At 43.1% G+C, this 18,573-nt stretch overlaps 1 protein-coding gene across 2 annotated transcripts in view; it reads right to left on the reverse strand.

Moving 5' to 3' along the window:
* The window catches only part of LOC139754668 (uncharacterized), a 575,370-nt gene that overhangs the window by 156,219 nt on the left and 400,578 nt on the right, over positions 1 to 18,573 (reverse strand). For both annotated transcript variants that reach the window (XM_071672345.1, XM_071672254.1), the window contains exons 3-4: positions 16,949 to 17,068; positions 7,279 to 7,358 (exon numbers count right to left, since the gene is read on the reverse strand). In XM_071672345.1, the coding sequence (XP_071528446.1) occupies positions 7,279 to 7,358; positions 16,949 to 17,068 (200 nt within the window). The remainder of the gene's footprint in view (positions 1 to 7,278; positions 7,359 to 16,948; positions 17,069 to 18,573) is intronic.

Here is an 18,573-nt window from a genome sequence, read left to right on the forward strand (position 1 = left end):
TTTGTGACCCCCGTAACCCTTTTGCGCTACCGCTCACAGGATGAGCATTGAGTGTACAATAAGCTTGCTGGGGACATCGGCACAAATCAAATCACTATGATTATGAAGGGTAAGGGGGGGCGGCTGCTCTTGCTCTTACTCCCGCAACACCAGTGAAAGTCTAGGGAGGCCTCCTCCCTGATTTCGCTCTCTTGACTTCACCCAGTCAACCACCTGAACGACAGCATGGTGTAAAAAAAAAAAAAAAAAAAATCATGCACCTTCGCTATTCAATCTCTTTAAATATGTTTCATTATACGTAACAGCAGAGTAACTGGGCAATGCTAAGGTAACGCTCAACTCGCGTGCACTCAAGACCAAGCAAACATTAATAGGACACATATACGCGAGGTTAAGAAGCGGGGCAAAACGACTGTAAGACTCTCCGTAACACACCAGCAGTAATCATAAAGTAATCACACGAGTAGGTAATCATACGAGAAATTACAATACATTCATGAAACACTTATGACCCACTGGTTTCCTTGCAAGGTCATTTCCCATTACTTGAAGCCCCTAAGGTCAGCACACCTTCCTTCTTGTACCTCCCTATACCCTCCTCCGAGGTAAAGTTCCTTATACCCTGCTCCTTGGTACGGTCTCCTTAGCCCTTATTCCCTTATAACGTCTCCTTATACCCTACTCCTACGTATCATCTTATACCCTGCTCTCTGGTATCGTCTTACATCCAACTCCTCGGTAACGTCTCCTTATATCCAGCTCCTCCATATCATCTTACAACCAGCTCCTCGGCAACGTCTCCTTTACCCTGCTTTACACCCAGCTTGTTGCTAACGCCCCTTCATACCCAGCTCCACGGGAACGTCTCCTTGTACCCAGCTCCTCGGTATAATTAGGTCTCAGAAAGAAATAAGATATTGAGAGAGGCACTGGACAGATGGTGTTCAAGAGAAGGCAGGCTACTGCAGAGCCTGCGAATGTTGTTATAGTGAATAGGAAAAAGAGGCAGGTCTAACACAGTAGGACAGGAGGGATCGGTACTACTACCGTCTGAGTCCTCCCTCTCATTGGCAGTAGAGTCAGGCGGGATCCCGGAGATTCTTAGCATCCCATGATGCCGGGGACCAAGGGCCACAGATCTGTTGGACTCATCATTTAAAAACTTTCAAAAATATCATTTTGGTTTTGACTCCAAAGAACTGGCTGCTTGAGTGCCTGGCGAAAACCTGGTGAAGTCTTCGGGGTCTTCTATCCCGAGAGCCATTAGCTAAACGAAGTAATAATCGGCAAGTTACTGCGTAACAGGATCACCATTTGGCCAATAACAACCCAACGGTGGGCCGTTGCGATGTCTACTTCCCCCAGATCACTAAGCTTTGGAACTCTTTACCCTCTCATGTTTTTTTTTTTTTCCCCTAATAGCGACGAACTGCCGCTTTCTTTTTTCAAAAAGACAAAGTTTCCATATCCTTCAAAACCTTTTGATCCTTCACCCCATCTCTTTACCTCTGAAGACATACTATCAGCAACAACAAAAAAAAAATAAATAAAAAAATAAAAAAAAAATAAAGCAAATAAAACGGCACGCCCTGATAAGTTTTAACTATGGATAGTAAAAGTGGAGAAAATGATATCATAAAGCCCTTATCTGCTATTTTCAATCCGTCACCTGCTTCGGGGAAATTTCATGAATACAGAATCACTAGTGCAACACCGACATGCAAACAAGGTAATAAGTCATCGCTCGGGAAATCATTGTCCAATTACCTTAACGTGTGCAGATGGAAACCTTATTACACACCATCATTCAAAACAGAATTGTAAACCATTTAGAGGACCAGCGTTTCATACACGATTCTCAGCATGGTTTTCGACGAAATCGCTCGTCTGGCAAATCTAACTGATTCATCAAATTAAACAGGTATGATGAAAGCTGTAAAGTAGTTGATGTCATCTATATACATCTTAAAAAAAAAAAACATTCGACAAGCCTCGGCATCAAAGGTCACGAGCAAAAATCAAGTCTCATGGTATTGATAGATTTGTATATCGGTGGAAGCAAAGAAGCAAGAAAAAGAACGAGCTAGATTCTTGGCTTCATAAGAGGGGCTTTAGAGTTTAAGTCTAGGGGAATCAACTTTACTCTTTATAGTTCACTGGTTCATCCCTACCTTGAATACCTTGCTCAATTTTGGTCACTACTTGAAAAAAGACGTTGACAGAACGGAAAGAATCTATCTTAGAAAAAGAAGATTAAGAAGTGCACCAATACAAGTATTGAAAAGTATTCAAGGTTATGATAATCAATTATAATCTTAATCTAACAAGCATGATTTATCTGATTCACTCGTGATCATAGATGTAACCTCGTGGGCAAATGTTTTACCTCGAATACAATTCAGTGGAAGTGTTAACGTATGGAATCATTTATCAGTTTTTTAAACTGGGTGAAAGCTGTACTTACAGATACGCTCAAGAACAGACTTGATAAACATTTCGCTAACAGTCTACGACTAACATTATTTGCACCTTCTTATTCACACCGACGGTTGGCCGTGTTCAGGTTTCCTTACTGAATCATGTGTTTGCCTTCTAACTTTTACCACACTAATCTGTGAATAACTGATACTTTCCACTATCGCAAACAGCCTCGAAGGACCCAGTGATCTCTTGCTGTTGTAATTCCTTTAAATTGCTCTGAATTTGTATTCTTTAACCTCAACCTTTTTGTGTCTTATCTTCGACTTTACCGCGATGAAGATTTTTGTGTCACTGGAGCCAAAAATACAAAAACTTACTTATACTCTCCGTATTCTATATGCCATCCATCCTATAATAACACCTCCCTAAGGCCTCCTAATGAGCTATACTCATACGATCAACAATTTCGTTTTTTTCATAGGTTTTTGAGATATTTTCTTGATGTCCTCGATTATCATGTAAGTCGTCCTTCACCATATTTTGTCATCCTTTTTCTACTCAGCTTTTACAGACCTTTGAGACATACTCTTTTGTGTTAATGACCTTTATCTTTTTTTTCCGCAGCTGTGGCTCTTCTTCACGAAGAGACGCTGTTAACAGTCGTTAAACTCCCAAGGATGATGCCAGTGTCAAAGTTGTAGCTCCAAAGCTCTAAATGCCTAATGCCCCCCTCCCCCCCAAAACTCTCAATCCCCAACCCGAAAAAAAGTGTGCCACGTAAGTAGAGTGCATGGCCATACATGCTGCCTCTCTCATCAGAATGAGTCAAAATCCATCTCTAATGTCTATCGCAACGTCGTAAAGTCTTTACTTCCACAGCCCGTGTTGAGACCAGACTGCTAGATTTGGTCGTTGCTGTTTCCGATGGTAAGTGGCAAGGTGTTGAACACTCTTGGACCCCGGATGTTTAAGGCGTTCTCTCTTTTCGTGCATTGGGCACCTTTGGATTTTAGAAGTACCATTTAACAAAGCCTTCCATGCCTGTTGTGCCAGTAGGATGTTACTTCCGAATGTTGGTTGGGAACCATACCTTCTAGGAATTTCCTGGTAGAGATGATTACGATATACCTCTCCTGTCTGCGATCCAGGGAGTATAGCCTCAGTGTTTCTAGTCGTTCCCAATAATTTGGCTCCTTTACCACATTAGTATGGAGCTGTGAAAGATCGCTGGATACTTTCTAAATTTCGCCCGCCATGTAGGGGCGATGCTGACCGTAGCAATACTCAACTCATGAAAGGATTAAAGCCTTGTAGTATGGAACAACACACGAGCCGACCACAAACACCACACGCCACACACCCGTGACACGTCTCTAGCCTTGCCTGATCGACCATGGGTAAGTCCACGAGAATGGAGGATATAGCATATGCTGCACCTTCGGTGCTTCTATGGCGGACCGTAAAGACAAATATAAATATAATCGCCTTAACCCTCTCCTTAAACTTAACAAAGAATCAAAATAAATAAAAAAAAATCTATACGATCTAGTTTTCTTAGTTTTCCAATATTCCGTCAGAGTAGCAAATCTTACTTGCCCAGGTAACCTTAATTAAGCAAATAACGGGAACTGCCTATCTAATCATCCCATCCTCTCTCGGCTTGCCTCTTGGGCCATAAAACAGCCGAAGATATTCTTTCATTAGTTTTTCCATAGCATTCATTCATCAATATTAATTCTCACATAACAGGAATAAAATTACAATGTACCAAGCTTCGAGGCAAGACCATAAATAGTGATAAACAAAAATGACACGATGTAAACAAAGAGGTTGTGGCGCCTCCAATTCGCACACCCGTGTCACGCCATCAACTGGGTCATCCGCGACACTCAGGTGAAAATTTGCACAGAAGCTTAACTGTCGAGGAAGTGACTGTGTCTGTCTGTCTGTCTGTCTGTCTCTGACCCCTTTCCCAGGTAGTGAGGTTTAGTACCTGCCATATAACGGAGGACATCGGTGGGGAGACGGGTAGGGTCAGGACAGGTGTGAGAAGCATCCTCCAGATTGGTCAGGACTCGCGAGGGTGGTCAGGCTCGGGGCGCCGGCCCGACCCGTTAACACCCAGGTGAGCTGGGTCTGGAGGGGCGACACTCGGCTGCTGGGAGGGAATAACCTGACACCCAGCACAGGGGTCCCGGGTTCGTTCCTGACTTTTGGAGGTTTGTATGTTCTATGAAGGTGTGCGTTTCTATGCACTTTGTTCGTATATATATATATATATATATATATATATATATATATATATATATATATATATATATATATATATATATATATATTTTATTTATTTATTTATCTATTTATTTTGCTTTGTCGCTGTCTCCCGCGTTTGCGAGGTAGCGCAAGGAAACAGACGAAAGAAATGGCCCAACCCACCCCCATACACATGTATATATATACACGTCCACACACGCAAATATACATACCCATACATCTCAATGTACACATATATATACACACACAGACATATACATATATACACATGTACATAATTCATACTGTCTGCCTTTATTTATTCCCATCGCCACCTCGCCACACATGGAATAACATCCCCCTCCCCTCTCATGTGTGCGAGGTAGCGCTAGGAAAAGACAACAAAGGCCCCATTCGTTCACACTCAGTCTCTAGCTGTCATGTAATAACGCCCGAAACCACAGCTCCCTTTCCACATCCAGGCCCCACACAACTTTCCATGGTTTACCCCAGACGCTTCTCATGCCCTGATTCAATCCATTGACAGCACGTCGACCCCAGAATACCACATAGATCCAATTCACTCTATTCCTTGCCCGCCTTTCGCCCTCCTGCATGTTCAGGCCCCGATCACTCAAAATCTTTTTCACTCCATCTTTCCACCTCCAATTTGGTCTCCCACTTCTCCTCGTTCCCTCCACCTCCGACACATATATTCTCTTGGTCAATCTTTCCTCACTCATCTCTCCATGTGTCCAAACCATTTCAAAACACCCTCTTCTGCTCTCTCAACCACGCTCTTTTTATTTCCACACATCTCTCTTACCCTTACATTACCTACTCGATCAAACCACCTCACACCACATATTGTCCTCAAACATCTCATTTATATATATATATATATATATATATATATATATATATATATATATATATATATATATATATATATATATATATTTTTTTTTTTTTTTTTTATTATACTTTGTCGCTGTCTCCCGCGTTTGCGAGGTAGCGCAAGGAAACAGACGAAAGAAATGGCCCCCCCCCCCCCCCCATACACATGTATATACATACGTCCACACACGCAAATATACATACCTACACAGCTTTCCATGGTTTACCCCAGACGCTTCACATGCCCTGCTTCAATCCACTGACAGCACGTCAACCCCGGTATACCACATCGCTCCAATTCACTCTATTCCTTGCCCTCCTTTCACCCTCCTGCATGTTCAGGCCCCGATCACACAAAATCTTTTTCACTCCATCTTTCCACCTCCAATTTGGTCTCCCTCTTTCCTTGTTCCCTCCACCTCCGACACATATATCCTCTTGGTCAATCTTTCCTCACTCATCCTCTCCATGTGCCCAAACCACTTCAAAACACCCTCTTCTGCTCTCTCAACCACGCTCTTTTTATTTCCACACATCTCTCTTACCCTTACGTTACTCACTCGATCAAACCACCTCACACCACACATTGTCCTCAAACATCTCATTTCCAGCACATCCATCCTCCTGCGCACAACTCTATCCATAGCCCACGCCTCGCAACCATACAACATTGTTGGAACCACTATTCCTTCAAACATACCCATTTTTGCTTTCCGAGATAATGTTCTCGACTTCCACACATTCTTCAAGGCCCCCAGGATTTTCGCCCCCTCCCCCACCCTATGATCCACTTCCGCTTCCATGGTTCCATCCGCTGCCAGATCCACTCCCAGATATCTAAAACACTTCACTTCCTCCAGTTTTTCTCCATTCAAATTCACCTCCCAATTGACTTGACCCTCAACCCTACTGTACCTAATAACCTTGCTCTTATTCACATTTACTCTTAACTTTCTTCTTCCACACACTTTTCCAAACTCAGTCACCAGCTTCTGCAGTTTCTCACATGAATCAGCCACCAGCGCTGTATCATCAGCGAACAACAACTGACTCACTTCCCAAGCTCTCTCATCCCCAACAGACTTCATACTTGCCCCCTTTGGTCGAGGTGGTGTGCATATATATATATATATATATATATATATATATATATATATATATATATATATATATATAAGAGTAATCGTCCAACGTCCATAACCGATGCGTACCACAACTTGTTCATAACGATGTAGCTTGAAACCAGAACAAACAAGAAAAGCTATAAACAGCTTGGTCCTACACGGAGTTGTGAGGGTAAAAGATCTGAATCCATCATAAGGTATACTTAAGGTTCCAGAACTAACTGCAGGGGATGAGGACCTTTGAAGCCATCGTCACATACAACGTAAGATAAGGTCCCAGACTGAGCTGCTGAGGTAGAAGGCCTCCGAAACCATCGTAAGTTATACGTAAGGTGAGGTAAAACTTACCATTCGAAAGTTCTTCAACCTTACCATCACATTCACCCCTTATTCAGCTCACTAAATTTCTACCTCGTACACCCAGCACACGTCGCCTTCACCGGGATCACTTACTAATGCACATAACGTGTCCCTGAACATTCGGCTATGAGTGGAGCCTCGCTCCCCCATGTAGGACCAACACTCCCACAACTTGTGAATGACCACTAATAAGCTCACGCCAACAACTCGTACAGTAACTTACTGGGTGACGACGCCCTTACTGGGGACGACTTTGCCCTCAGTGAACACCTTGGCGTACAGGATCCTCTGGTCCTTGAACACCTGGGTGGGAAGAAGAGAACTGGCATTAGTAAGCACCAAACACACACACACACACACACACACACACACACACACACACACACACACACACGTACGTACGTTACCTACCCGACTACAATGTACATACTTGTGACACCTTAGACAAATGCTTAATACGATACAAATACGAACAAATCCTCCATCTGAGGACTGGTCTGGAATGAATGTCACGGTATTACGTGTTACGTTAACGAGGTGGGTGGAGCATGGAGCGTCAACATCCTGGGCTGCACAACACCACCCTCAATATTGAGGGGAGTGACGTAAATTTCGTCAAAACATTTCTCCTCTGTACTCCAGGAGAATTCCTGAATATATATTTTTACTTATACCACACATCTATATGCTAAAACCTTTCCTTACTGCGTAGGTAGTACGTTGTAGTCAACAGCCTCCCAGGGAAGTACTTATTATACTGACTTATGAGTGCTGAAGTGATGCCCCGTACCATCTTACACCCTCCATGTCAGTAGGTTGTGGACAGTAGCCGCCCAGGGAAGTTCTATCCTCCTGCCTTAAGAGTGATGAAGTGATGCCGGGAACCATCTTAAAACCTCCGTTGTCAGTACGTTGTGCACAGCAGCTACCCAGGGAAGTACTATCCTCCTGGCTTGGGAGTGATGAAATGATGCCCGGAACCATTTACACCCTCCATTTCTTACTTCGTCCCAGTAATATATTTTCATGTCATGTGTAACATATCGACAACACAGTTCCCCTCCTATCCACAACCAAGGCCCCACAGACCTTTCCATGGTTTACCCTAAACGCTTCACTTGCCCTGGTTCAGTCAACAGACAGCAGGTCGACCCCGTGCACGCCTTTCACCCTCCTGCATGCTCAGGCCCCGATCGCTTAAAATCTTTTTTCACTCCATCCTTCCATCTCCAATTTGGTATCCCGTTTTTCCTTGTTCCCTCTACGTCTGACACATACACCTTCTATGTCAATCTTTCTTCACTCATTCTCTCTATATATCCAAACTATCTCGGCACACCCTTCTCAGCTCCCTCAGCTACACTCTTATTACCCCTTCATTATTTACTCGATCAGACGACCTCACACCACATTCTCAAATGTTTCATTTTCAACACACCATCCTCCTCCGCAGTCTTACCTATAGCTCATGCCTCGCTTTCATATAATAATGATGAGACTACGATAACTTCAAACATATCTATTTTTGCCTTCCCAGATACCGATCTCTCTTTCCTCATATTCTTCAGTGCTTCCAAAACCTTCGCCGCCTCACCCACCCCATGATTCACTTCCGCTTCGCAGGTATCGAAAACACTTCACTTTCTCAATTTTTTCTCCATTCAAATTCACACCCTAACTAACCAGTTCCTCAACTCAGCTAAACCTAATAAGCTTGATTTTATTAACATTTACTCTCAACTTTCTCCTTCAACACACCCTTCTAATCTCAGTCACTAACCTCTGTAGTTTCACACTCGAATCAGCCACCAGTGCTGTATCATCAACAAATAACAAATGACTCACTTCCCAGGCCCTTCCATCCCTCACAGGCAGCATATTCGCACCTCTCTCCAAGACTCTTGCATTTAACTCCCAACCACCTCACCCATAGACAACCATTGTGACATAAAACACCCCCCCCCCCCCTGTAGACTAACCTTCAGTTGGAACAATTCACTCTCCTCTCTTCCTGCTCTAACAAATGCCTTTTCACTGCTTCCAGCAGCTTTCCCCCCACACCGTGTATTCTCAAGACCATTCACAAGGAATCTCTATCAACCCTATCATACGTTTTCTCCAGATCCATATATGCCACATAGATATCCATCCGCCTCTAAGTATTTCTCACACATATTCTTCAATGCAAACACCTGATCCACATATCCTCCACCACTTCGAAACCACACTGCTCCTCCCCAGTCTGATGCTCTGTACATGCCTTCACTCTCTTTATCACTACCCTCCCATACAACATACTACTTGTACCTCTGTAGTCGGAACACCCATCTTTATCCCCCTTGCCTTTATAAAGTGGCAATATACATGCATTCCGCCAATCATCAAGCACCTAATCATGATTCATACAAACACTGAAAATCCTAACAAGCCATTCAGTAACACGGGTCACTCCCTCCCTAATTACATTCAACAACAATATCATCCACTCCAAACACCTAGCCACATTTCATCCTTTATAGGGCTTTCAATACCTCTTCTCTCTTCACCAAAACACTCCATGACTCTCTCACTTCGCACACCTCCCCGACCCAAAAACTCTACATTTGCCTCTCTATCATCAAACACATTCAACAAACCTTCAAAATACTCACTCCATCTCCTCCTCACTTCACCACTACCTGTTACTAGAACTCCTATAGCCGTTTCACCAAAATAACGATTTGTTTTCTTGTTTTTCTCCCATAAATATGCTTCTAACAAAAATCTTATTTTTCTGAAGTAGGGGGTAGCGATGCTGTTTCTTGTGGGCGGGGTGGCGCCAGGAATGGATGAAGGCAAGCAAGTATGAATATGTACATGTGTATATATGTCTGTGTATGTATATGTGCATATACCATGTATGTGTATATGTGTGCGTATGGGCGTCTATCAAGGCGTTTATGTATATATATATATATATATATATATATATATATATATATATATATATATATATATATATATATATATATATATATATATATATATTTCCCACTCAATTGCATTTTTTCCCTGCAAAAATCGTCCAAATGCCTCTCTCTTCTCTTTCACTAATACTCTTACTTCTTCATCCCACCACTCACTACCCTTTCTAAACAGCCCACCTCCCACTCTTCTCATGCCACAAGCATCTTTTGCGCAATCCATCACTGATTCCCTAAATACATCCCATTCCTCCCCCACTCCCCTTACTTCCATTGTTCTCACCTTTTTCCATTCTGTACACAGTCTCTCCTGATACTTCTTCACGCAGGTCTCCTTCCCAAGCTCACTTACTCTCACCACCTTCTTCACCCCAACATTCACTCTTCTTTTCTGAAAACCCATACTAATCTTCACCTTAGCCTCCACAAGATAATGATCAGACATCCCTCCAGTTGCACCTCTCAGCACATTGACATCCAAAAGTCTCTCTTTCGCACGCCTGTCAATTGAGTGGGAAAAGTATAAAAGAAAGAGACAGGAGGTCAAGAGAGAGGTGCAAGAGGTGAAAAAAAGGGCAAATGAGAGTTGGGGTGAGAGACTATCAGTAAATTTTAGGGAGAATAAAAAGATGTTCTGGAAGGAGGTAAATAGGGTGCGTAAGACAAGGGAGCAAATGGGAACTTCAGTGAAGGGCGTAAATGGGGAGGTGATAACAAGTAGTGGTGATGTGAGAAGGAGATGGAATGAGTATTTTGAAGGTTTGTTGAATGTGTCTGATGACAGAGTGGCAGATATAGGGTGTTTGGGTCGAGGTGGTGTGCAAAGTGAGAGGGTTAGGGAAAATGATTTGGTAAACAGAGAAGAGGTAGTAAAAGCTTTGCGGAAGATGAAAGCCGGCAAGGCAGCAGGTTTGGATGGTATTGCAGTGGAATTTATTAAAAAAGGGGGTGACTGTAATGTTGACTGGTTGGTAAGGTTATTTAATGTATGTATGACTCATGGTGAGGTGCCTGAGGATTGGCGGAATGCGTGCATAGTGCCATTGTACAAAGGCAAAGGGGATAAGAGTGAGTGCTCAAATTACAGAGGTATAAGTTTGTTGAGTATTCCTGGTAAATTATATGGGAGGGTATTGATTGAGAGGGTGAAGGCATGTACAGAGCATCAGATTGGGGAAGAGCAGTGTGGTTTCAGAAGTGGTAGAGGATGTGTGGATCAGGTGTTTGCTTTGAAGAATGTATGTGAGAAATACTTAGAAAAGCAAATGGATTTGTATGTAGCATTTATGGATCTGGAGAAGGCATATGATAGAGTTGATAGAGATGCTCTGTGGAAGGTATTAAGAATATATGGTGTGGGAGGCAAGTTGTTAGAAGCAGTGAAAAGTTTTTATCGAGGATGTAAGGCATGTGTACGTGTAGGAAGAGAGGAAAGTGATTGGTTCTCAGTGAATGTAGGTTTGCGGCAGGGGTGTGTGATGTCTCCATGGTTGTTTAATTTGTTTATGGATGGGGTTGTTAGGGAGGTAAATGCAAGAGTCTTGGAAAGAGGGGCAAGTATGAAGTCTGTTGGGGATGAGAGAGCTTGGGAAGTGAGTCAGTTGTTGTTCGCTGATGATACAGCGCTGGGGCGGATTCATGTGAGAAACTACAGAAGCTGGTGACGGAGTTTGGTAAAGTGTGTGTGGAAGAAGAAAGTTAAGAGTAAATGTGAATAAGAGCAAGGTTATTAGGTACAGTAGGGTTGAGGGTCAAGTCAATTGGGAGGTGAGTTTGAATGGAGAAAAACTGGAGGAAGTGAAGTGTTTTAGATATCTGGGAGTGGATCTGTCAGCGGATGGAACCATGGAAGCGGAAGTGGATCATAGGGTGGGGGAGGGGGCGAAAATTTTGGGAGCCTTAAAAAATGTGTGGAAGTCGAGAACATTATCCCGGAAAGCAAAAATGGGTATGTTTGAAGGAATAGTAGTTCCAACAATGTTGTATGGTTGCGAGGCGTGGGCTATGGATAGAGTTGTGCGCAGGAGGATGGATGTGCTGGAAATGAGATGTTTGAGGACAATGTGTGGTGTGAGGTGGTTTGATCGAGTAAGTAACGTAAGGGTAAGAGAGATGTGTGGAAATAAAAAGAGCGTGGTTAAGAGAGCAGAAGAGGGTGTTTTGAAATGGTTTGGGCACATGGAGAGAATGAGTGAGGAAAGATTGACCAAGAGGATATATGTGTCGGAGGTGGAGGGAACGAGGAGAAGAGGGAGACCAAATTGGAGGTGGAAAGATGAAGTGAAAAGGATTTTGTGTGATCGGGGCCTGAACATGCAGGAGGGTGAAAGGAGGGCAAGGAATAGAGTGAATTGGAGCGATGTGGTATACAGGGGTTGACGTGCTGTCAGTGGATTGAATCAAGGCATGTGAAGCGTCCGGGGTAAACCATGGAAAGCTGTGTAGGTATGTATATTTGTGTGTGTGGACGTGTGTATGTACATGTGTATGGGGAGGGTTGGGCCATTTCTTTCGTCTGTTTCCTTGCGCTACCTCGCAAACGCGGGAGACAGCGACAAAGTATAAAAAATATATATATATATATATATATATATATATATATATATATATATATATATATATATGTGTGTGTGTGTGTGTGTATATGAGTGGATGAGCCATTCTTCGTCTGTTTTTTCTGGCGCTACATCGTTGACGCGGGAAACAGCGATTAAGTATAAAATAATAATAATAAAAGCATATATATATATATATATATATATATATATATATATATATATATATATATATATATATATATATATATATATTATACTTAATCTCTGTTTCCCACGTCGTCAAGGTAGCTCAAGGGAACAGACGAGAAAAGCCCCCCCCAACACACACACACACACACACACATATATATATATATATATATATATATATATATATATATATATATATATATATATATATATATATATATCCCTGGGGATAGGGGATTAAGAATACTTCCCACGTATTCCCTGCGTGTCGTAGAAGGCGACTAAAAGGGGAGGGAGCGGGGGGCTGGAAATCCTCCCCTCTCGTTTTTTTTTAATTTTCCAAAAGAAGGAACAGAGATGGCCAGGTGAGGATATTCCGAAAAAGGCCCAGTCCTCTGTTCTTAACGCTACCTCGCTTATGCGGGAAATGGCAAATAGTTTGAAAAAAAAAAAAAAAAAAAAAAAAAAAAAAAAAAAATATATATATATATATATATATATATATATATATATATATATATATATATATATATATATATATATATATATATATATATACGCCCATACACGCACATATACATACATGCACATATTCATACACGCTCCCTTCATTCAATCCCGTCGCCATCCCGCCACACAGGATGATACAGCGCTGGTGGCTGATTCATGTGAGAAACTGCAGAAGCTGGTGACTGAGTTTGGTAAAGTGTGTGAAAGAAGAAAGTTAAGAGTAAATGTGAATAAGAGCAAGGTTATTAGGTAAAGTAGGGTTGAGGGTCAATTCAATTGGGAGGTGAGTTTGAATGGAGAAAAACTGGAGGAAGTGAAGTGTTTTAGATATCTGGGAGTGGATCTGGCAGCGGATGGAACCATGGAAGCAGAAGTGGATCATAGGGTGGGGGAGGGGGCGAAAATTCTGGGAGCCTTGAAGAATGTGTGGAAGTCGAGAACATTATCTCGGAAAGCAAAAATGGGTATGTTTGAAGGAATAGTGGTTCCAACAATGTTGTATGGTTGCGAGGCGTGGTCTATGGATAGAGTTGTGCGCAGAAGGATGGATGTGCTGGAAATGAGATGTCTGAGGACAATGTGTGGTGTGAGGTGGTTTGATCGAGTAAGTAACGTAAGGGTAAGAGAGATGTGTGGAAATAAAAAGAGCGTGGTTGAGAGAGCAGAAGAGGGTGTTTTGAAATGGTTTGGTCACATGGAGAGAATGAGTGAGGAAAGATTGACCAAGAGGATATATGTGTCGGAGGTGGAGGGAACGAGGAGAAGAGGGAGACCAAATTGGAGGTGGAAAGATGGAGTGAAAAAGATTTTGTGTGATCGGGGCCTGAACATGCAGGAGGGTGAAAGGAGGGTAAAGAATAGAGTGAATTGGAGCGATGTGGTATACCGGGGTTGACGTGCTGTCAGTGGATTGAATCAAGGCATGTGTATGGGGGTGGGTTGGGCCATTTCTTTCGTCTGTTTCCTTGCGCTACCTCGCAAACGCGGGAGACAGCGACAAAGCAAAAAAAGAAAAAAAAATTATATATATATATATATATATATATATATATATATATATATATATATATATATATATATATATATATGAACATGCAGGAGGGTGAAAGAAGGGCAAGGAATAGAGTGAATTGGATCGATGTGGTATACCGGGGTTGACTTGCTGTCAGTGGATTGAATCAGGGCATGTGAAGCGTCTGGGGTAAACTATGGAAAGTTGTGTGGGGCCTGGATGTGGAAAGGGAGCTGTGTTTTCGGGCATTATTGCACGACAGATAGAGACTGAGTGTGAACGAATGGGGCTTTTGTTGTCTTTTCCTAGTGCTACCTCGCACACATGAGGGGGGAGGGGGATGGTATTCCATGTGTGGCGAGGTGGCGATGGGAATGAATAAAGGCTGACAGTGTGAATTGTGTGCATGGGTATATATGTAGGTGTCTGTGTGTGTATATATATGTGTACATTGAGATGTACAGGTATGTATATTTGCGTGTGTGGACGTGTATGTATATACATTGTGTATGGGGGTGGGTTGGGCCATTTCTTTCGTCTGTTTCCTTGCGCTACCTCGCAAACGCGGGAGACAGCGACAAAAAAAAAATTATATATATATATATATATATATATATATATATATATATATATATATATATATATATATATATATATATATGTGTGTGTGTGTGTGTGTGTGTGTGTGTGTGTGTGTGTGTGTGTAAATGAAATAAAAGAACTGTTTATTGAATTCATGCATCCATTTGGCTGAAAATACACAATTCATGAATTACGTAATTACGTTGGTCATAATAGTATGAAGTTCATTAACCACAAAAGGGCTTAAGATCAAGGTAGGGCTGGATACCTCTACGCTTTGGATAAGCCCGAGACTGAGGCATATCTACACTGTCCACACTTCAGACAAATTTCACAGAGCAAAAATTTTATGGTTTATACATTATAGTAGTGATCAGATGAACACTAAGTGATGTAAGGTTACATATATTGATTAAATCGCAGAAGGACTGTGTTGACATTCATCATGTATCTAATGGTGAACATTAATTGATCAATGTTTTCACATAACTATTGCCTATTTGCTTCGGTGAGCACTTGTTCACGGATTGTTCATGGCATTCACAGTCGTGGGTATAGGACACTTCTTGTATCTGAACGAGCACCGGCTGGGACAAGGTGATTATGGTAAAGGATGTCGGTCAGGCGATCGACCCTCTGACCCCTGAGGAAATTTATGGATTGGCCGTGGTCAGCTGCGTCACGACTCCTGTGATCAGCTGGGTGGGTCACGACTCCTGTGATCAGCTAGGTGGGTCACAACTCCTGTGGTCAGCTAGGTGGGTCACAACTCCTGTGGTCAGCTAGGTGGGTCACAACTCCTATGGTCTGCTGGGTGGGTCACGACTCCTGTGATCAGCTAGGTGGGTCACAACTCCTGTGATCAGCTAAGTAGGTCACAACTCCTGTGGGTCACAACTCCTGTGGTCAGCTGGGTGGGTCACGACTCCTGTGATCAGCTAAGTAGGTCACAACTCCTGTGGTCAGCTAGGTGGGTCACAACTCCTATGGTCTGCTAGATGGGTCACGACTCCTGTGGTCAGCTGGGGGAGGGGGTCACGACTCCTGTGGTCAGCTGAGGGGGTTACAACTTTAACAGTCAAGGGCCATGACCCATTGTTTACAGTAAGGTGACCGCATCTATAGCTTAGGCCTCTCGAACGAGTTACCACTTCACTAAGTTCCCTGGTAAAGGTTTCTAATCTATATATCTCATTAACAAACAAATTCACTGAAGCATGACAATCTTCTATGAAGGCGGTAGGTCCAGTGAGGCGTAATGCATCAAGCTGGGGTTGGGGGAAAGAGCGAGGTCAGGTCATGATGACCTTTGAGAGGCCAGAGCACTACTGACAAACATCTTAACCAATCAAGGGTTTACGTGAGTTTACATGAGAAAGACAGACAACAGGAGGACTGATTGGTCCACGACTGGGTTGTCCAGAAAAAAAAGAGGGAGAGTAACTTAAAAAGAAAAAGTACTTCCGCCCAGCAGTTTTTAAGCTATCACAGATTCCCCGCTGCTGAACATCAGCCTTTTACTGTCCCCGTTTACGCTGTCGTTTATACAGCTCATTTCAGGCGTCCTTCTCAGATCATACCTGTATTAATGATATATTTGTCTAAACGACTTTGGAAGGTATTTATAGCGTTAGCATTCATTTCGTCTGACTATAATTCATTCCAGTGCTCAACATACAAATAGGAAAAGCTTTTTCGAAAAACCAATTTCGTACTAAATCTTTTAGTCTTATTCCATTTGTCCTGGTAACCATATTTTCTTGTCTTTCGAAAAGATGTTCTTGATTTAAGTCATCGAACTTGTTCACAAGGTTTCGCTTTTTTTTCCTACCGCCTATCGAAAGCCTATCAAACACGTCGCAGAACAAACAAGAAGTGTACCCACCTTCTCTGAGGAGAAGATCTCTGAAGTGAACTTCCGATGGCATTTAGGGCAAGCCACTCGAGAAGCTGGAGCCATCCTCAAAGATTTAACTAAAAGAGATTCAAAGGTTTCACCCAAGTGCAAGTAGGTCACTAAGCGGAACACAAAAAGACCTGCTTGAAACTGGGTCGGTGTGGGTGAGGGAGCAGACTTACCATGGGATCGTAGTAGCGTGAGGTGTTGGTGAGGTCGATCACGAGGCCCAGGTTAGTACAGTGCTCCATCAGGGTCCGCGGACTGAACAGGAGGGCGTCCTTCACGTTCCTCAAGATGCCCTGCCGGTCATCAACAACATGATCATTAATTACCTGCCATTTACAGGATTCATAAGAACTGACACACATAAATTAATTATTTTTTTTTTCATCGGGTTTAAGCTGACCCAGACTTAAGTAATAAACAACCAAACATTTTATTCCTCCTTTCTCCAAATCGAGGAAAACAAATCTACAATAGTTGTTTAAATCCCTTGCGCACGATGGTGCGTTAATCAAGGACGAAGGGTACAACCCTTGGGTACAACGCTACAACCAATGAGCATGACGGTACGATCCTTGGGTATGATGGACTGACCTTTGACCCCCGTAGAAAAGTGAGGCCAGTATACCCAAGGGTCGCACCGTCGAGCTCAAGGGTCATAACCTTGGGTTCAACAGATTAAACACCATTCTTGTGCTGGCTGCTTGAGTATGTACGCTGTGCATTGCTACATGTGGCTTATATACACCTACTCCACATGGAAGCATGCATAAGCTCTCTCTCTCTCTCTCTCTCTCTCTCTCTCTCTCTCTCTCTCTCTCTCTCTCTCTCTCTCTCTCTCTCCCGGGGCAAACCAAACCACCCACAAACGTACCCATCCGCTCACAGGCACCACCTAATTAACCACAACCCAAACGCATGCAGGCTCCACACCAACGCGACAGTACATCACTGCGCAACCCAAGCAGCGCTACTGAGTGATTCCATCGAAGGAGAGAAGGTTTGTGTATGATCTACACCAAGGCATCACACCACATGGACATATCTCACAGACCCACAGGGTACTTGTGACGAGAGGTAGGACTACCCTGTAGCGCCCACGAAGAACGAGTCGTGTGATTTACGTGGTGTCAGAAGTGTTATGTGTGAAAAAAGAGATTGTCTCATTTGTGGCCTGAATGCCAACAGCCCACGTTCGGGTGAGGGAGCAAGTAAAAAAACAGCAACCTGAGGGCAAAGGAGAGAAACTTAACAACGGATTAAATCAAACGCGTTATCAGGCACATCCGCAAAGCACCCAACCCTTAACACAAGGTTCATAACATGCCTGGGTACAGGAGAGAAGTGGGTAGGGAGGATCAACAGGACAGAAGCTGGCGGAATAGGAGAAAGGGCGAAGATGTTGTTACGCTAAAGGAAGCAAGGGAGAGGGAAGGGTGTGGGGAAAATGGGTGTATGAAGAGAATGTTTGATGTGCGACATTGATCTTCAGCTGACGGTGATGGAAGGGTGGGAAGGTGGAGTCAAGATGGCTGAAGGACGGTGGGGCAAGTAGGGGGGAGGGGTGGTTAGCCTCATGAACAAGACAAAACAATGACACTTGGTCTGGTCAAAGGTCAGGCCATCATACCTTCAGGTCGTACCGTCGTGCTCAAGGGTATAGGTAGTAACGCTGATGGAAGAGAAAGGAAGGAAGGAAGTAAAGCATAAAGTCAACTTAATATGGTAAAATTATCCAATAAAAAGATACAACCTTCATAGATCGTCTCGCTGATCCTTTAACCATTGCCTTTTCTCCACC

Source organism: Panulirus ornatus, chromosome 1, assembly GCF_036320965.1.
Source record: "Panulirus ornatus isolate Po-2019 chromosome 1, ASM3632096v1, whole genome shotgun sequence".
Classification (NCBI taxonomy): Eukaryota; Metazoa; Arthropoda; class Malacostraca; order Decapoda; family Palinuridae; genus Panulirus; species Panulirus ornatus.